Here is a 21,126-nt window from a genome sequence, read left to right as displayed (position 1 = left end):
CTCTTCACCTGTATCTCCTCTTACCTGCCCCCGCCCCCTCCACACTGCTGCTGCCTCTGATAAAGAGGCAGCAGCATGTTGGAGGGGAAAGCTGCTCATGTGAGCTGATACACATGGGAAGCTGGCTTGAAAGCTGATTTCCCGTGAGTACTGGCTACCGCCTATCCCCCTCATCCTCCATGATGTACAGAGGCGGGGCAACAGCGTGGCGGGGGAGGGACAAGTGGCTCTATGGGATCCGATGCTCATGGGAAGCCGGCTTAGATACCGGCTCCTCATGAGCACCAGCTCCCACCTCCCATCCCCTCTTTCTGCCTCTGATACTGAGGCAGCAAGGGGAGGTGTGTGGGTGGGTGGGTGGGTGTGGTTGATAAGGTTAATTGTGTATTTGACTACACCTTGGCATCCCAACCCCTGCCAGGCCTTCAGCACCATCCAAAGCGGGCCTGTTCGACACTCCGGTGGTGATTTGAAGAGCCCTGGACTTCGACCACTGTCAGAATAGTTGCAGTGAGGAGCCCCCTGGGCCCTTTTGAATCGCCGGGCTGTGGGACAGTTGCTGTCAACGGGCCTGATCACATTTAGCATACAACGAGCTTTTATACATTGAAATTCTTCCGTCAACCTAGTGTTATCTGCATGGGGCCTTACCTCAGTTTAACGATATTGCTTAGGAGTGTGGATTTTTCATAGCCTGAGTGACAGTACCTTGTTCAATCTCATTTTCTAGTGTAGATCATCTTCGTGTTTAAACTGATCTTAGGACTTTAATGATATACAATTTCTAAATTGTCACTTTGCTACTGGATTTTTATAACTAATTTTTTAGAATAGAAAATATTAATATTACTAATTCTTTCAAATAGATTCACTTGTAGTCTCAATGCAGTTATTCTTTCAAAATAACATACTGATGTTAAGAAGATACCTGTTGTCTTAAAAGCTTAACTTTGATTGTTGAGCAAAATTTCTGCTAACTCGAAGCTACTGGAATTTGTTCTTTTTTTTTCTTTTCTGCTTGCAAACATTGAAAGACAACAGATTTAAAATCTGTGAAATAAAATACTTTTATTCAATGCATAAATGCCCTGTTGAACTAATTGTGACAAAATATGAACTAACTGAGCAAAAAACATAGTAGAATTCAAATGAAGTAACAATACCAAACTAGGTCATGACTGATAAAGAAAACCAATAAAAAAGATATAATGACATAACTAGAAAATGCAAGTTTATTTTAAGGGTTTCAGGCTAACATTTATGATCTTAGCATTTATGATAAATTTTCTCTGATATCTTGTTAATATTGCAGTACAAATAATTACAATGCTTGTTTTAAATTGAGCTCATCTTATTACTAAGAATTGTGAGTGACTATTTTATATACTTCCTAAAATATCTTTAACATGTGACTAGATAAAAATTCATTTTTAAAGCTAGTTTGTAATGCTGCCTCCTTATAGAAGTCTGGATATGGGTCACTTTAATGAAAATACATTTTTAAATAGACCCTAACCTCAAGAAAGCATGTTATTTCATAAATATTGGCTGCTTCTATTCTAATTATTATTTTTGGCAATTCAAAGGTCTTATTCCTACTACATTGAGGTGTCCATGGACGAGCTAGACTGGATCAGAGTGATTGATCACTCGAAATATCTTTGTCGGTCCTGGCAGAAGCTGTACTTTCCTGCCCGTGTCTGCAGGTTAGTTTATATGCATGATCCTCTATGTGTATCTTTTCAGTTCGTAGGCACCTAAATAAGAGCCTTGATTTTTGCAGGTATTGAGCAGTGTTCCCTCTAAGATTTTCCATCCATGAGTGGAGTGAGTTTTGTCTTGTGCACCAATATTAAGGTCATGTACACTTGTTCAGATGCGTGCCACCATGGCAGCTAAGTTATTAACAAATATAGCTATATGTATATAAATAAATAAAATGTTAGGGAAGAAAGAATACTAAACCAAGGGATAACTAACAAGGTGCATGACTTTAAATGTTTATTTAATATTAAATCAAATAAAAAGAAAATTAATACTTCATCTGTCATAGTTGGAAGAGTTGCACAGCTGCCACCACGTAGCAGATTTGGCTAATAAAAGCTTTATTGGTAGTTATACACAAGATGGAGAATATTGAACTTGACTCTGAACCTTGATGTATCAGTAAGGCCCAGATCCAGCAAACTGATTAAGTACATGCTTACTTTTAAACATATAAGAAACCCCAGTGACTGCAAGCTGGGTTCACCCCATGCAGAGTTGATATAAAAATCATTAAGAAAAAACATGGAGCTCCTCCGCAGTGGGTGAAGTTTATTATTTTTTCTCCTTTCTTACTGGTTAGTTACAGTTTAAAATAAAAAATCATTCATCAAGTAGGGAGATACCATTTTGACTGTCTGATTTAGGATAAATAATAGAAAATACAACTTGCGGTTTCAATGTATAAGAAAAAAGAAACTCAATCTTAGAGCAAGCTGACTTAATACAAATAATTATTTAATTTTTAAACCATTGTTTAGAATTTCAAAGTGTGTGTATATGGAAGGTGGAATTGAAAAAGTATTTCTTTCCTATGCACTCCAATGATGAGCCGCTTTTTTTTACCTCTTAACAGAGAGGTGGGCAATATATTTTAAGTTCAGAGGTCCCTCTAGTAAAGAATGCCTACATATGTATAGCAACACTATCTGTGAAGGTGTGAGAATCTATTGTATGATTGTTACTGAAATATGCTGTACCTCTGGGTAACACCCACAAATCAGTTTTTCAGAGGCAAAGACATGCAAGTCCTAGCCAGATATTAAAGGGCTATCTGTTGTTTGAGAGCATTCTTCAGTAAAATTTGATGGTGTTGCCTTTTATGTAATTCACAAATGACTGGTGAGATTGCTCATGCATTTTTCTGAAAATGAATTTGCATACTCGTGATTGTGTGAACAGTCCAGGAATGGATGTTCTAAGAGCAAAGAAGTGTAAAAGCACCACAGGCTAGAGCAGTGATTCCTAACCTTTTCCCCATGGAGGAACCCCTAAAACAATTTTTCATATCCTGAGGAATCCCTACCTACGAAAAAGTTTGCTTGGCCAGAAAAAGTTGACAGTAGGGAGCGCAATTCAATTACTGCTAAATTATTGTCAAGAAAATTTATTTGTAAAGAGCTGTTCTGTGTGTGTGTGTGTGTGTGTGTGTGTGTGTGTGTGTGTGTGTGTGTATATGTGTCAGCTTACATTATAAGAAAAAAATGGGAGCATTTTTCCTGTCTTTTTTTGTATTATTTAATCTTTTTTTCAAATATCAAATCAAATAGTTTACTTAAACATCAAAACAAAGTTCACATCCAAAGTCAATATAAAGTTTACTTTCAGTGTGACACTTGGGCTTGTTTCTTTCTGCACAAATGTTGAATTCTTGGCCGAATTTTTGACAAAAACACTTGCAGTTCTTCCTCAACAGACAGCAGATAATTTCTTTCTTTGCTTTTAATGTTTGTAAAACATGAGAAAGCTTGTTCACAGGTAAGAAGTTGAAAACTGGAGTAAGATGTTCACTGCTTTTGCTGAGATCACAGGATACTCTCTTCTTATTGAAATCCAGAACACATCAAGTGGCACTTCATTGAATTTTATCTTCAAAGTTCGATCGCACTGTAGTTCAGTCCTTCTTCTTCTTCTTACAGACTGAGTAAATTTTGTGAGAACTCAATAAAAGGGTTCCTAACCCAGTCATACATTTCTGATGACAAAGAAGGAAAGTATTGGTCAAGCTTTTCTGTCAGTGATTCGAAATGACTAGTAAATGGGATGACTTCTTTATAATCTGCCTGACTCTGAAACTGAAGTAGGAGTAGAAACTTTTCAATATTTCCACTTGAAAAGTGTCTTTTCCAAACTTTGAGTTTATTCTTGAATGCAAGAAGTTTGTCTGTGGAAGTTAGAATGTTTTTTCTTTTGGGCCCTGCATGGTGGTGTTCAGGGTGTTTAAGTGCTGATAAATATCTGCTAAGTAGGCTGGTTTCAGCAGCCATTTTGTATCTTCAAGAAAGTCAGAAAAACTGACTTTATTATCTTTGAAGAAAAGCAGTAGTTCCTCTTGCAGCTCAAATACCCTTATTAAAACTTTCCCTCTTGAAAGCCATCTAACATTGGTGTGTAGAAGGAGAGTCACATGGTCTTTTTGCATATTTTCACACAGCTTTGCAAACATGCGTGACTTAAGAGGGCGCTGCTTTATAAAATTGACAAAGTTCACAGCTACATCAAGGACTTGTTTTAATCCTATCGAATAGTTTTTGAAACAAGAACTTCCCGGTGGAGGAAGCAGTGGGTTGTTATGACATCAGGGTTTTTTTTCTTTGACGAGTGTAACAGCCTTTTATTGAGCCAATCATTGAGGGGGCATTATCAGTGCAAATTCCAATACACTGGCTCCATGACAAACCACAGGATTCCAAATAAGAAGACAAGATGTTGAAAATGTCTTGACCTTTGGTTGTTTCTGGCAGCTCTTTACAACAACAAAACATTTCCATTATTTCACCTTCGTTTTCAAATCGTACGAATGCCAACAGCTGAGCTTTACTTGTTATGTCTGTTGATTCGTTGACTTGGAGAGCAAATTTAGTATTTCTTAATATTTCAGACAAGATATCTTCAATGTCGTGTGACATGTCATCCACACGCCTACTAATAGTATTATTAGAAATAGGAACTTTGTCAATTTCACTTTCAGCCTCTTTGCCTATCATTGTACTCACTATTTTTTTACAAGCAGTCATTATTAGGCTTTCAGCAATAGTGTGACTTTTCATTTTTTGTGCAACTAGCTCATCTACTAAATAGCTTGCTTTTTGAACCTTTTCATTGATAGTTACCTTCTTCTCAAAAACTTTGTTGTTTTCCGTGTGAATCCAAAAGTCGGTGAAAGTAATCAACTGTTTTATTTGACAAGTAGCCGTGATTAGTAGTGAAGTGTTGATTTAACTTGGCTAGGGCCATAGCTGTGTGTTTGTGTGTTTTTTCCTGTAAACAATGCACAATGGGATGGGGCAATTTTCGTCTACAGTCCATGTAAAACTCATGGCCAAGTAACTGTCATTCTAAAGGAGAATTTTTTTAAAATCAGTCACTTCTCTTCCTGTTTCACTCGTACTTGGCTCTGATCATTTTGATTCATTTTCACTGTTCTATCCTTCACTGACACGCCTTCTTTTCATATACTTTCAAATTTTTTTTATTTTCGACGACCATATGAAAATGCTGTTACATAGGTGAGATTTTTAGATACACCAAAACCTTTTACCACAGTTTCGGTAAAAACATTAATTACAAAACTGCACAAAGACTACAAGTCTACAAAATAGTGAACAACTGTAACGTGCACTAGAAAAGACTAGAAACGCGGAGAATTCTGGGAAGCAGAAGGGCAGGCACAATACAACTAAATGTAACATTAGATATGAACTGACCAAAACAAAACAAAGAGGCAGTTGGTAGCGTATGAAGATTACTCCAGTATTGCCAATTGCTGGACAAAAATTCCCGTGATATTTCGAGGGATATTTGGAATTGTTCGCGGTATTTCAAAATTTTTATTTATTTACTAGCCAATTACCCCGTCATAAGATGGGATTTTCTGGTCTCTCCTCCATGTCGGTCTTCTCTCCTGAGCCTCCGGTCTCTTGCTCTGTGTCTTTTTCTGTCTCTCTCTCCTCCTCCTACTGCCTCCCCCTCTCTCTCTCAGATCTCCTCTGCCTTCTGCCTCTTTCTCCACCTCTCTCTTTCTCTTCTTCCCCTCCTGCCTCTCACTTTCTCTCTGCTCTCCTCTGTCTCTATCGGGGATGCATGCTCGTCCAGGCCCTGCCCCCTGGGCGTGTACATCACCACCCCGTCCCCCTTCTCCTCCTGCTGTGGCACTCGGCTGACTTCTGTGCCAGTTAGCTTGGCCACCGCGCGGGAGCAAGTGGCGCAAACGGCCTCTCTCTCTCTCTTCTCCTCCTACTGGCTCGCCCTCTCTCTCTCTCTCTCTCTCTCTCTCTCTCAGCTCTCGTCCTCCTCCTGCCTCTCTCTCCGTCTCTGTCCTTCTCTTCTTCCCCTCTTACCTCTCACTCTGTGTTTCTCTTCTCCTCCTCCTGCTGCATCTCTCTCACTCTCTCTATCGCTGTCATCCGCCTCCTCCATTCTCCTCTCTGTCTCCTCCGCATCCTCTGTGTCTGCTCCGCTTTCCTCCTTTTGAATCCAACACCCTTTCCTGACATCAGAGACGCATGCTTGTCCAGGCCCTTCTCCCTGGCTGTTCCCTTTGGGCGGCGCTGTTGCCTCCTGCCGTGGCACTTGGCTGACGTCTGCACCACTCAGCTGGGCCACTGCTTGCTCCCGCGTGGCAGCCTGGCTGAGCGGCTCAGAAGTCAGCCGAGTGCCACAGTGGGAGGCAACAGCGCCGCCCAGAGGGAACAGCCAGCATTTCAGTGTTATAGAGTCAAACATTGAGCTACTGTATATATGATTTCACGATTTCTTGTGGAACCCCTGACCACTGTTTGCAAAACCCCAGGGTTCCGCAGAACGCTGATTGGGAAACACTGGTCTAGAGAATCAAAGGGACACAGCTGTTCAGCTATCTGGACTGTACACTGGGGAATGTCAAAATGTACAAAATTTTCTTTATAAAATACACAAAAATAGTGTTTTATGGGCTTACTAAGGGGCTGTGCCCTACATTTAGCAACCCCCCATCTATCTGCCGCAGCTGGATCATGGTCTCCCCTGCTACTCGTGCTACAGCAGGAGGGGTCTGCCATCATTGCAGGCAGATGGAAGCTGGACCCCAATTGGGCAAGGTGTCTGGCCAGGGGGAGGGGTCAGGAGCAGGCTTGGGGACAGGGTGTCAGTCCAGGAGGGCGTGGGCAGGGTGTCTGGCCAGGTAAGAAGGCGGCAGGAGTGGGGGAGGGGGCAGGAGCAGGCTGCGGGTGTGGTGGAGGAAGAGGGTACATGAAGCACTGGGGCTGCAGAATCTGGGCATGAGGGGCTGGGTGGCACTTCTTTTTGTGCCATGCACCACTCCCAGGTGCTAGAGGCTTTCCGTGCTGCTCCAATGTGGAAGCCACCGCTGCCACCTGTGGGTCAATCTGCATTGCCCCCCCCCGACCCTCAGCCTGTGCAGAGTCAGAAGGGGAAGTGGCAGCCATGGCTCAGGGTCCTACTCCTTGCCCCTTCTCGGGGGGTGCCCTGGGCTTCCCGCTGACCCCCAGCTCTCCTACAGAGGGACCAGGAAGTGTCAGCGGCAGCTACTTCCGGGCCCACTTATACTTTCAGGTCTGGGACCCTGATGCTAACTGCCGCCTGCCTGGCGCTCCAACTTCATGCCCCTTTCCCGCAAGATTACAGCGCCAGCACTGGCTTCCTGAGGTGAGGAGGAGAAAATCCTGAGATTCTGCGCTGGATCCAGCTTGCAGGGAAGCACGCGCACTGCTGTGGAGAGGGGAACAGTTCTCGTACACGTTTCCCTGCAAGCCGGATCTGGCGCGTAGCCTCAGGGCTTTCTCCCCCCTCTCCCCCCGGAACCTGGCACTGTAGTCTTGTGGCAGGGGCACGAGGCTGGAACGCCAGGCAGGTGGTGGCCTGAGCACCTAACTTGAGGCAGGCGGGGCCCTGGAACAGAAAGTAGAAGCGGGACCAGAGGTGGCTGCTAACGCTGCCCCCTAGCTCTCCTGCTTGGGAGCTGGGGGGCCAGCAGGTGGGGGAAACGGGGAGGACCCTGAGCCATGGCTGCCACTTCTCAGGGATATGCATTTTAAAGAATCTGTCTCAGTACCCGCAGAACAAGCCATCTCTGTTTCCATTTCATAATAATACTTTCCATTTACATTGGTATTTTCATCTAAAGATCCGTGAGGTCTTAAAGCCAGAGAATTGAAAAACAGATGACTTGTTCATAGCTGTATAGCAGAGTCACTGGCAGAGTTAGAAATAGAGCCAAGATATCCTGTTTCATAGTTTTCTCCACTGACAATTTAAAAAAATGCAAAAAAATCCCGGGGCATGAAGACTGGTATAGTGGGTAATCCATTCTTTCTGCTTGATAAATTACCTTATTCACATTTCTCTTCAAAATACTTTTACTTTGCACGTTATTACTAATTAAACATCCTAAACAATTCTCTTATTCATATAAAAAGAGGAATTCTGTTTTGATTGTATTGTAAACTCCTTGGAGCAGGGTCTTTGCCTGCTTCATGTTCTTGATGATGCTCAGTTCATATGCCGTCTCAAAAAATTATTGCAACATTTACATGAAAGATCTATACCAGGGGCGGGATCTGCCCCACCAAACATTCAGATCTGGCCTGTCAGAATACTTTGGGCCTTCAATGTCCTGTAGACCATCAAGACCCTTGGGCAAGCTCCCTGCCTGTTGTGGCCCCACATGGTGCTCAAATCAGCCACCTGCTAGGGCCAGTCTTGGTGGTGTACTTCTATGGGAAGGTTTCCATGTGCTGCCCCCACCCTTCCAGCAAAATCTTCCCAGCTTCCATTTGCTGGAAACCGACCAATGAGAGTTGCCTGGGCCATGCTTGCAGGCATGTGTAGCACACAGAGACCTGCTGCCCTCCTCTCTCCAAGGGATGTATTGTGCGGAGATACATGCTGGCATCAATACGCAGCCACTTTGAGTGATATGTGGGGGCGTGGCAGGCAGGAAGCCTGTCCGAAGGTTCCACAGGGCTGCTGGCTGGGAGCTGCCTATGGTAAGCACCTCCTGGCCAGAACCTGCAACTGTCACCCCACCCACTTCCTGCCCAGGCAATGTTCCCTCTAATTTTTTCCATGCATGTTCAGATTTTTTCCATCCATGTGTGGAATAAATTTTTATGTGCACCGAGGCATGTGTGAATGTGCATCCCCAGCAAAAACAAAAAACCTAGCTTTGGGCACTTTGCTAATCTGCTGGACTGCATTTGAATCTCCCCTGAATGGTTTAAAGGGAACACTGGGCCCAGGTCACAATCCCCACCTGCCCAATATCGCAACCCAAACCCTCCGCAACTCCTCCCCTCCCCAGTCACAATTCCCTCCCAGACCCTGCCCTCCTCCCACATCTCTTCCATGTGTCAGAATCCTCTTCTGCATCCAAACCCCCTCCCACACTCTGCATCGCTTCCTGCATCCCAATTTCCTGCCCCAGGCTACAACCCCCTCATTCACCCAAGCTCCGTCTCAAACCCCAGACTCCCAAACCCCAATTCTCGATGCAGAGCTCCCTCCTGTACCCATCTTCTGTCCCAGACGCCACGCCTCCTCCATTAATGTAGGGGTGGAACCCTCAACCAATTCCCAAATTCTTGAAATGACCCCTCCCCCATCAAAAATTATTGCTCGCCGCTGTTCTATACTGATTGGTGGCCTGTGAGGACCAGGAGCAACAACTTTTCCAAAAAATATAGGGCCTTCTCTCAGTCAGTAGTTATGGAAGCAATGATTCTGTCATGGCCAACACCTGTGATTCTCACCCAGTTTTCTTCCTGGGCAGAAAAAGAGTAGACAGTTCCTGCAACCCCAATACAGAAACAGTCAACATTTTCTTTAAATAAAACCTCCTAACTTATTACCCATACTGCAATGTGCAGTGGTTGATCAGCATTAAAGAATCTGTTAATTAATGTCAGAGACCTCACAAACTACTACATACTGCCTAATCATCTTTTTCTAAGGAAGCTATGTGTGAAGCAAGCAGGAAAAATATATAGTACCGTGTGTCAGTGGCCAAAATCCTGTATTCTTCTCAGTAAGGCTTGAGACCAGGGTAAACTACAGGAATAGTACTTGTTGATGTGATGGATAATCCTCCTATTTATATATATGAGAAATGGTAAAAGATACACACAAGAACACTAATGTATTTCAGTTTCCTCTATAATTCCCTTTTTCTTTGTCTACATGTTTTGGGAATTGGAGTTTGGATAAAAAAATTGACTAACAGAAATTCACTTCACCTTAGAGATACTGCATTTTCTTTAATCCGTTTCTATTTTTATGTTTTGTAAGCAAGTCTTTTAAATTTGTTCTCTGAAACAGGTTTGCAAGAAATTCGGTTGGAATTTAGATTTTAAATGTACTGAATGTAATGTCACAAAATAATACAAAGCAAAATGTAGCCACACAGTGTCACTATAGTATGCCTTTTCTTTCATTTGTAGTTTGTTTTTTACTGTTTTTGATGAGACGCCCTAGAAATGTGTTATATGTAGTACTCTATTTAAATGGATAGATTATGGAGCCTTCTAAAATCATCCTATTGTCATTTTGTTTTGGAAATTAGAAAGGACTGGGACAGAAGATTAGACCAGCAGCAAATCTTCAGAAGTATTCATTAAACTCTTCTCTTAATATAATCAACACTAATTTGAGAGTTTTATTAACTTTTACATAGGGAAAAAAACCTAGAAAAAAGTAATTGTCCAAGTGGACCAACTTGCATCACAGAGATTAGTGTAGGTTTGTGTAGAGGTTCTGGAATATGGAAAAAGATTTGTGTTAAGCAGAAAGATATGTCTCTCCCCTCAACCTATCATCTATGTTGCTATTTTATTGCCTTGTTCGTATAATGGTCATTTTTGTACTGAACATTTTTTTGTTTTTTTAAGATATGTCTTAACAGAAAACAAATTGAAAATAAATATTCTTTCTTAATTTCTATACAAGTATTGACCCGTAACTAAAGCCTTTATTAAACAGGACTCAAGTATGGCATGCAGACAGTTTCAAAAATAACCTAATCGTAGAAAATAGTTTTAAATGTGCTTTATTTTGTTTCATACTTTGACAACTTGGATGTTGATCTCTTTTAAAATTGCTATTTTTCTTTTGAAATGTCAGATGGTTGGGAGATGTCATATGACTAAGCACTTCTTGATTTAGTTTTATATATTAAGGTACTTAGCTTCTATGGCAATGATGAGTGCAGTGCAAATGACCTGAAAAAATACTGAATTTTTTAAAAAAGATAAAATTGTTTGTTAGAATCCCATTTATCCATGAACAGGGAATTTCTTCACTTCCTTATTATCGGATGAATGGGCCAACATGAACTAAGAAAAAGAACAAGAACTTTTGCCTCAAGAGCTTATTCTCCAGTAATCATGTTAAGCCCCATCTCCAGTGTTTCAACAGATGTGTTAAGTGGAACATCATGTTCTATCTCCCACTAGCCTTGAAAAGAGAGCAAAATAGAAAGAGATGCAAATATTAAGGCAGAATTGTACAGGTCTTCTTTCTGATCATTTCAAAGGGACAATATATTTTAAATCTTACATCAAAGAAGGTTCTGAAATTAGTGCAATGAAGTATACTCATTTTTCCTTCTACATATGGGAGCCAATGCAAAGCAATTGTCATTCAGGAAGCTATGTTTCACTTTCAGGTTTTTCTTTAAGACTCTGATACTCTTTGGGTGCATCTAGACTGGCTAGATTTTGCGCAAAATCTTGCCGTCTGTCTACACTGGCCGCGAGTATTTGCGCAAGAACACTGACTTTGTACTGTACAAAATCAGAGGTTCTTGCGCAAATACTTTGACGCTTCCGCTCAGGGGTAAGCCCTCTTGCGCAAGAGGGCTAGTGTAAACAGGCAAGTTAATTACTTGTGCAAGAAAGCCCGATGGCTAAAATGGCCATCGGAGCTTTCTTGCGCAAGAGAGCGTCTACACTGGCACAGATGCTTTTGAGCAAAAGATGTCTTTCCATTAAAAGTATTTGCGCGAAATCATGCCAGTCTAGATGCAGCCTTTAAGTATAGTAGACATTATTTTCATATGATAATCCTAAACCTTGGGAATTATCAAAAGTGGTAATTAAATGAATACAGGCATTAAAAATGGTTCAGATTAAGTGTGTATTGAGGGATGCTAATAATTTTGCAGGATTAGAAAACCTTTCACAAGTATTTAAAAACAAAGCTTAAAATTGGGGAGAAATGTAGTGACTACAAAATGACATAGCACAAGTTACCTTCAGTATGTGATTTGTTTCTGTTCTCCACCCTCTTGTGTAACTGAAACCTTATGTCAGACTGATTATTCATTTTTCTTTGCTTTCCCCCAAATAGTTTTCTGGCTTCTGAGTGTTTGGTAATTGTCAAACCTATGGCAATGCCTGTTGCCAATGCTGTCAGCTGCTCATAGGTTATTGAGTTGAGACTGACAAACTCATCACACTTCTAGCATCATATGCAGTTTGGTGGCACTATGTTAAGTGTAAGAAGCAGGTAATGACTAACAATGAGAGAAACAGCAGCTTGATTCTTATTACCAAAACAATTTCAGAGGAAAACATCAAGGCATCATTATTTGTAGGTGAGCTGACAGACTGGCCTTGTTAACACTGATCTGACACTTGGTAAGTTACTCTTTCCTTTTGATATGCTAGTACATAATAGATATATCTCCATCTCTATGATTTCCACTCCATGCATATGACAAAGTTTTTATCCATGAAAGTTTATGCCCAAATATATGTTAGTCTTTAAGGTGCCACAGGACTCTTCATTGTTCTAGAGATCTTGGAATATTATTGCTCAAATCATTCAGTGTAAGAAGAGAAGTTAGCCCCTTTCACAAAAGCATTTTTCCTTGTGACAGACTTTGTAATTCTCCCCAGTATAGGATCTCTCACTTATAGGAATCTTTCCCAATTTGTAGTTCAGGTAGCTTGCATTTTAATTTGTGAAATACAGGTTGAACCTCTGTAGTCCAGCACCTTCAGAACCTGACCGGTGCTGAACCACAGAATTTGCCAAACTATGGGAGGTCTGTATTGTCTATCTGAATCAACAACTTCCACTGCTTACTGGGCTCTTAAAATACATTTAGAGGTAAGTTAGAGCAAAATAATAGCACAGAACACTGAGAGTCAGGACTGATGGCTGTAAACACATTTTATGGAACCTTGGCCACACCCATGATAAGTCAATATCTGGCTAACTAAAATCATGCTGGACCACAGATGTTGGCAGACCAGAGAGTGCCAGACTAGAGCATTTCAGTATGTACAAACATCTGCATTGCTGAAGTGACCATTTTGTAATGGTCTGCTGTTTCCTGCATTTTCCTGTTGTCTAGCTGGTTTGCATTTCTAGCTATTACAGTTTTCCACTAATATTTCTTTTTTTTCCTGGGGTGACAGCAAAAGCTATGATTTAGTCATGGGCATCCATAGTAAAAGTCATGAATATGTCATAAGCCATGAATTTGTTTGTTGCCCTTGACCTGTCTATGACTTTAACTACCCCTATTAAATCTGGGAAGGGGGTATTGCTGGAGGGAAGATACCTGGGGGGGGGGGGCGGGCTGCTGCTGTGGGGCAGTGCTCGGAGAGGAAATGGGGAGGGCCAGTAGCATCAGCTGCTAAGGGCCACTGAGAACTGATTGCTCCGCCACCCCCAGGACCACTGCTCGGGCAGTTGCCAAGGCCACCTGAGCAATGGCCAGTGTGGCTGATCCCAAGGTTGCTTCAGGAGTGGCCACCTCCAGAGTTGCTCTAGGAGAGGCCACAGTGGCTGGCTGTGGAGTCACCCAAGTGGCTGGCTCCAGAGCCTTTCCAACAGCAGCCAGTGCAGCTGACCCCACGGCCACCTTAGTAGCAGCTTTCAAAATCATCTGCTTGAGTGGCCCTGGGGGCAGCCACACTACTTGCTGCAGAAGTAACCAAGGACAATTCAGTTTGCATATTGATTATCAAAAGCTCTAGTCAACGTGCCAGGCTTCATGCTTTCTGAAAATTTTAATCTTTCAATATGAAAGTAAGGCTGACTGGCTGTAAACAGTGTTGGTGGTGTGAAAATATTTGACTTCAGTTGGCCCAGATATCATGTTTAAGCCAACAAAGTTCTTGATGAGTCTTACCTAGCAAAGAAATCTCATTTGATTATTTTCTGTTATTTCTTATGTTTCAAATTATACTTTCATGAGTTATTACTCTTATAAATTATGTAGGACACATCTTTTCAACATGTAGCATCTGTTGCTAAACCATTTTTTTTACCCAGAAAAGAAATGTGATCAGTTTTATATAGTAACTCCCAGTTATCCAATGAATTAATTTACATATTACTTATTAATAATTCTATCGCATGTCACAAGTTTTGAAGTTCCTGTGCAAATGTAATTTTTTACAGGAAACATTTTATAAAGCAAATCTGTTTTGGTGGATTCATAAGTATTCTAGTTTACTTTAGTTAGCTGATCAGTGAGGGCCATCTGTTGAATTTATTTAATATCAATGTCTAGAGCAAACATGCTTTTCCTTATTTCTAAACAGATGATAGGTATGGGGTGTTGTTTATCTAAAACAAACTATAACACACTAAAAAAATCACACTTGAAGTGCAAAGCAGATAATGATTCCATTTCTGGATTGTTATGAATATTCAGATCTTATGTGCAAAACGAGAGGCTTACGTTGATGTGAATTTGCTCTTCAGTTTCAGGATCCCAGTTTTTTAAAACCAGCTGTCAATAAATATTGTGCCAGAAAAATCTTTGGTGTACCTCAGTTGAAGTTAACAACATAATTACTAGGGTAAATTTGGTCAATTGTATTTAAACTTGGTTCTCTGTTGGGAAGGTTCAGAGCACATTCTATATGTAAACATATTCCTTTCTTTGTTTCTAAGGTAGAACCAATACAGTGATTACTCATTTAACATGTGCCCGCTTAACACATTTTCTCAATAGCATGATTTTTTTAGGCAACTTTTTCGAATAACACAACCATCCCTGAAATAACACGAAAATTATCAAGTGGTGGACTACTTCGTGTGGCAGTATAAGTTGGTGAAAACAGTGGTAATACACATAAGTGGATGAATACACGTGGTCACCGCTTCTCTGCTCACTCACATGTTTATCTTTGTGTTTTAACAGACTGCGGCAACTTGTGTTGTTAGATATCTAATGTTGACATTGACAACCGAGCACCAACAAAAAAATTGACTTTGCCACCACTTAAAACACAACTCCCACCTTTTCCATTATTTGTAATGGGAAAATTGACTCTGCATAGCACATTTTTGCTTAGCATGAACATTTTCAAAAATGCATCTGTAGTGTTAAATGAGGAATTACTGTATAGTGAAAATAGGAGTGTCATATTACAGGCATTGTAACTCCCAACAGATCTTTTTCTGCCCAGGAAACTTAAGATTCATTATTCTTTCCCCCCCACTCCCACTTCCTTCTTGAATAGAAAATCAGTAGTGGTTTGTTGGAAAAGTGCTGTCTACAGGATTATTATTTTATTATTTTCTACAGATTTTGAAACAGAGCCTTCTAAGGACAGTGTTAGTGTCCTTTATATGAACTCTAGTCCTGATTTGATAAACTACAATTGTTCTTCATTTCTCTATTCATATTAAGGAATGCTGTTTTGTTTTGCACAGGGTTGAGTAACTTTCTTTCATGGTTACTTGTAGAATAGCGTAGTAGTAACATTCAGTGGTTCTCAAATTTTGTGTATGGGTGACGTCTTTCACAAAGCTCTCCCTGAGTGTGACCTCCCTTATAGATTACAATGGGTGTAACATGGTTAATTTAAGTTTAATTTAATTTAACAGGGACTTGAAGCTGTCAATCCTGCACGTGACCAGGCTCGGGGATGTCAGACCCGTGGAGCTGACAATTGGCAATCCCCTCAACCCTTAGAGGGGGTCGCAATCCCCTAGTCTGAGAATGCCTGGCTTAGAGATCTGTCTCCATGTTATATAAGACCATATGCGTGTCTAGGTTGGCTTTACTGAGAGGATATAAAAATAAACTCTTCACAGTTTCCTCCCACTGGCTCCTTAGTCGTATCCTCCTTGCAGCTCCTTGGGTAGTTACTGCCACACCTTTCTTCTCTACCTCTGGGGTAAGGACTATAAGGACAGATCAAGCTAAGCTAAATTAGTTACATTAGTAGCGTAACTCAAATTAAGGTAGCTTAGATTTATTTACTGCAGGAGGTTGACAGAACAATTTTTCATGTTGACTCCCTTTACTCATCTTGTTATGTTGGAGTACCATACTCAACCGAATAGTGATCAGTGGTTGATGTAATGCCTTTCTACTAGACTTGCTAAATCCACTTCAAGTGAATCATTCACTGCAGCATTGACACTCCCCCTCCCTCCCATAGTGGAGTCAGGCCCTTAGGCCAAGGCTCAGCAGAATGGATGCTGAGCATGTAATCGAGGCGTGGCTACCTCTTTGTTGTCTAAACCAAGTATAGGAGGCTGAACTGGTCAGTCATATGCAGAGTTGCAACTTGGTCCTCCTAACACACCTTTGTTAAATACTATGCCATACTGAATGGCCCTTATCCCTACTGCCACTATGGGGCTCACTGTACTATTCACCACATCACAGACTTGACTCCAAATTCTATCACCTCTAGTGAGGGGGCACCGTTTTATAGTCACCTAGAGTTGAACATCCACAGGGACACCACTCAAAGAAGTAGTTAATCACCTTGTGCAGTGACAGTGGTTCTTTGAGATGTGTCCCCCTGTAGGTGCTCCACTACCCCTCCTCCCATCCTTTACTTTAGAGTCTATATATGCAATTCCCCCATCATGAAGGAGCAAAGGGAGCCACACAGCATGCACAGTCAACAGACATAATGGCACCATGAAATGACTGTAGTACATGCATGGCACGGCCAGGCACTGATAGCAAAAATCTCCATTCACTGGCGGGAGGATGCATCAACACCTATAGTGGAGCACCCACAGGAACACACATCCTGAAGAACGATCTTTAGTGCACAAGTGAATAACTTCTTTTTTTACAACAGGTGTGGCAGACTAAAGGCAGCAGGCTGCAGGAGTGTGGTGGAGGGCAGGTACCCTGGTAATTGGGTGAGCAGGTTCCTGTTCCCTGCGTAGGCTGCCAGAGACTGATGCTCAGCAACTAAGACAGGCAGGCACCTGGAACTCATTAAGAGCTGGCCTGCAGCAGCCAACATCTGCTGCCAGGTAGGACTTGCTGGTGCATTATAAAAGGTTTCCCCTCAGGTAAGGAGGGGGAAGGAGAAGAGTGATGTACTGGAGAGCAGGAAGTGCAATGTGAGGGAGAACTGAATGCTGCAACTGGGAGAAGTTCTCACCAAGTGTTGCCAGGAGAAGGTACTATGAGAGTGGTTGGGGAAGTGTCCCAGGGAGAGCCTACTATTCTGCCAGGATAAGGGCAGAAGCCCCACTAGTGGCCACTACCTAGGGGCCTGGGACGGAACCTGTTGTAAGTAGGTGGGACTGGGTTCTCCCCAACCCTTCCCACACTTGGTTGGCAGCCACTGAGGAAAAGGGGAGTCTAGGACCATGGAAGGGTTTTCCCCTCAAACTAGTGACTTGCCTATAGAGAAAATGGCTCATTAAGCTCGGTTTATTAATAGCCCATTAAGCTCCCTTGACTCCGGGAGAAACAAGAGGCAATGGGAGGATCTCCATAAGCCTCTGAGGCATATTAAAAATCCACCAGGAAGTGCAGGTCCCCTGGGATACTACCAGAACTGTGCCACACAAGCTACATAAAAAGCTCTAGTAAAATCAGTACAAACTAAAATTTCATTCAGTGACTTGTTTATAGTGTCCTATATACTGAAACAAAAGACAGGACTATGCAGCACTTTAAAGACTAACAGGATGGTTTATGAGGTGATGAGCTTTCGTGGGCCAGACCCACTTCAGCAAGACCAGACTAACATGGCTACATCTCTATTTCCATATACTGAAATATAAGTATAATATTTATATTTTAGTTTTTTTTATAATTGTATGGCAAAATGAGAAAGTAAGCAATTTTTCAGTAATAGTGCTGCAACATTTTTGTATTATTTTGTCTGATTTTGTAAGCGAATAGTTTGATAGGTGAAACTTGTGGTCACCCAAGACAAATCAGACTTCTTCTAAGTAGTTCAGGGATTCATCTGGGATCGATGGGAGGGGAAATAAGGAGGAAGGACTGTTTCCCAGCTCATTCTCAGAGTCCACAGTTGGGGAAATAAGGATCCCATCCAATTCTTGCTCCCAGTCCTTCTGCTGTAGATACTTTTGCCATTGAGGCAGAACGTAGCTGCCTTCCTGAAGCTAATCAACTTCATTTTCTCTCTTTGCTGGACTGCCAGATATCCCTTTTAAGCAGGTCCTTCATAGGGACCATGCCTGGAAGCTGCTGAGGGGTGAGTTGTCATGGCTCATTACCGTTCCATCATTTCTTTTACATAAATTGGAGGTTTATAAACTCAAACAATTAAAAAAATACTTCCATCAATGTTCATTGATATTTACAGGCAAAGTGGGAATTACTGCTACTTTTGAATGTATTAAAGTTTGATTTGCTGATACTTATTTTGTGTATTTTGACATGCTGTTGAACATTTTTGTTTTAACTGTTAAAAAGCTTTAACTTTTTGAATCTCAAGATTTACTGTCATTACAGTAATGGTAGGGTTCAGAAAATTTAATTTCTTGAAACTATAAATACATTAACTAGATAAAAATGCTAAAAATTATTTTATGCAATAGTGAAAATTTAAATTGGTACAAATAAAAATGCTTTAAAATAATCATCAATATTGGACAAAATTGTGAAAAAAGGAAAAAAAAAAAAAGGAAAATCCAAAAGAAAAGGGGAGTTTATAATAATAAAGGAAGCCTGTCAAAATCTGTTATATTTGTATGGCTCCATATTATCTAAGCAGGTCACAATCTTTTTAACAATTTTTCCTTGCAATACACCTGTGCTGTGCTGTAATCCTAAATTTGCAGAGGGGGAACTGCAAAGAGAGGTAGTGACTTGGCCAAAGACAAATATGTTTGTGGCAAAGCAGTGTTGAACTAGCCCAAGTTCTAGACTAGTGTGCTAAACCTGGATCAAAGTTCCTCTGTCAAAAGCTAGCAGTCAAAATTAATGATATTTTAAAATCTATTTTAGTATATGATGTCACAAAAATTAAATACCCCTAAAGAAGTGGAAAGCTGTAGAGAATATTGGGAGTTTGTTATTCTAAACATTTTCAGATAATAAAGGTTAAGCACTGCTGACTGAGATGTCTAATGTGAAAAAGTGTTAGAGATGAATGGGCCATAAGGCCTGGATTATACATCTAATAATTGTAAAGAAACTTAAGGAGACCAGTAGCTGAGCTGCTAGCAAAAATATACAATCTCTCATTAAAATCAGCTACTGTTCTGGAGGGCTGGAGGCCCATAAAAGATGTACATTACTTTTAAAAGGGCATGAGGAGTGATCCTGAGAGAGAAACCACAGAACCTTATTTCAATATGAAGCAAATAAGTTGAATCAATAAAGTTATAACATATGCTAGCATCCCATTTATTTGACCTTCTCTTAACCAGCTCTCCTCATTACTGACCAATCAGGACTCCAGGGCCAGAAGTAGGTGATCTCTCCTGTGGCTGATAGATGGCGCTGCATCATCACATTTCCCTATTCTCCAGTTTATCCACAGCTTTGATTATCTGATCTGACACCTTTCCAATTAGACCAGATAAATGGGTTTCTGCTGTACTTAAATGAACATATGAATAGGCAAATTAATTTATATAAAGAAAAATTGTGCTTCTCTCGGATAGTACTTTTGAATATGGCAACAATATATCAGATAAACAAGACATGGCTTAATTAATTTGGATTTTCAAAAAGTCTTTGATAAAATTAATCTACAGAGGTAAACTAAAATAACAGGGTAAGTGACAAAGTACAGAAAAGAGCAGGAATAAATGGTCATCTTTTAACGTGATAAAAGGTTAACAGTGAAATGCCAAGAATAATTTGTGTTTTAATACATTTGTTAATTTGTTGGAAAAGGGGGCGGTGAATGTTGAGGTTGCAAAATTGACTAATAAAATTCAAGCTCTTTGAGGCTAGAGTTAGCAGTGAGAAACTACAAAGGGATGTAGCATAACTAGGTGAAAGGAATTTAACCACCGTGTTTAACGGATGTAAGCCAACCACTGCTTAAGATTGTGGTGGGCAATAAATGTGGGCCGTATGTCATTTGCAAAGGTTAGCCCCTGGTGGGCCACCGGTGGTTTATTTACTTGGGCATCCACAAGTTTGTCTGCTTGGAGCTTATGGTGACCGCATTGCCATTCTTACCCAATGAGAGCTATAGCTATTCCTTTGTTTTTTAGTTAACCAATATTTCCACTAGATGGCAACATGTTTCACTGGTCTGCTATTTTAATGGTGCTCATGAAAGATTTTTGCTGGTCATTGGCATTAAAATTGCTGTTTCATTTAAGAGGCAATGTATTTTAACAAAAAAGTCCTGAAATATTTAATTTGTACATTGGAATTTTACTCGTGCTGTAGGATGAAAAGGTTTATTAACTTATGAACTCTTTACTGATGTAAGATTTAAAATATATTGTCCCTTTGAAATGATCAGAAAGAAGACCTGTACAATTCTGCCTTAATATATTTAATTTGCTATTACGTAAATATCTTTATTTCTTTGGGGGGGGGGGGGTACACTTATAAACTCAAACTTGTATAAAAACATTGCTCTCACAAATTGATTCTGATGTTGAAATATTTCTTAAATGATACATAAAAAGCCACTGGATGTCCTTGTTTAAAACCCAGTGCTTTTTGAGTTGCCTTAAAGAGCTCTTTTCCTAGCTACTTAAAGGCAAGATCTGTAGTTTCTGTGCCGGTTTGATCACATTTTTCTTCTGGAATTAATGATGAACTGAAGAACTACTTTGGCTGTTGAAATTTCTTGAGTGGTCATTTGACCTACCAAAGACTAGAAGCCTCAGTACAACTCTTACCATGTTTAACTTTTAAAAAAGCAGATTTTTTGAGTATTCCTTTGGGATAAACTCATTGTGCTGTTTATAAAGGTAGATTCTCTGAAGCTTTTTTTCTACAATCTCAGTGTGTTAAACAGATCCATTTTCCCTCTTATATTATGCAGTGTCTTCAAAAATTTGAGCTGTACATTTTGTACGTTTTTTTTAATCAGCAAGGAAGACATTAGATCACTTAATGGAATATTCTGAAGTTTAGGTTACTTTTTCTTTCACATCCTGTGTGTTATCCTTTCAACTGAAGACAGAGAGAGTTTT

General features: G+C 40.7%; 1 protein-coding gene across 10 annotated transcripts in view; it reads left to right on the top strand.

Annotated features, from left to right (window-relative positions):
* The window catches only part of BTBD9 (BTB domain containing 9), a 295,779-nt gene that overhangs the window by 38,788 nt on the left and 235,865 nt on the right, over positions 1-21,126 (top strand). For all 10 annotated transcript variants that reach the window (XR_016349246.1, XM_089777418.1, XM_089777415.1 and 7 more), the window contains one exon: positions 1,587-1,706. Coding sequence is in view for 9 of the 10 variants with exons in the window: in XM_089777418.1 (XP_089633544.1) it covers positions 1,587-1,706 (120 nt within the window). In the remaining variant the exon portion in view is untranslated. The remainder of the gene's footprint in view (positions 1-1,586; positions 1,707-21,126) is intronic.

Source organism: Pelodiscus sinensis, chromosome 3 (assembly GCF_052426305.1).
Source record: "Pelodiscus sinensis isolate ZL-2025 chromosome 3, ASM5242630v1, whole genome shotgun sequence".
Taxonomy (NCBI): domain Eukaryota; kingdom Metazoa; phylum Chordata; order Testudines; family Trionychidae; genus Pelodiscus; species Pelodiscus sinensis.
The sequence above is the reverse complement of the archived record's forward strand: the minus strand, read 5'-3'. Positions and strand labels throughout refer to the sequence as shown.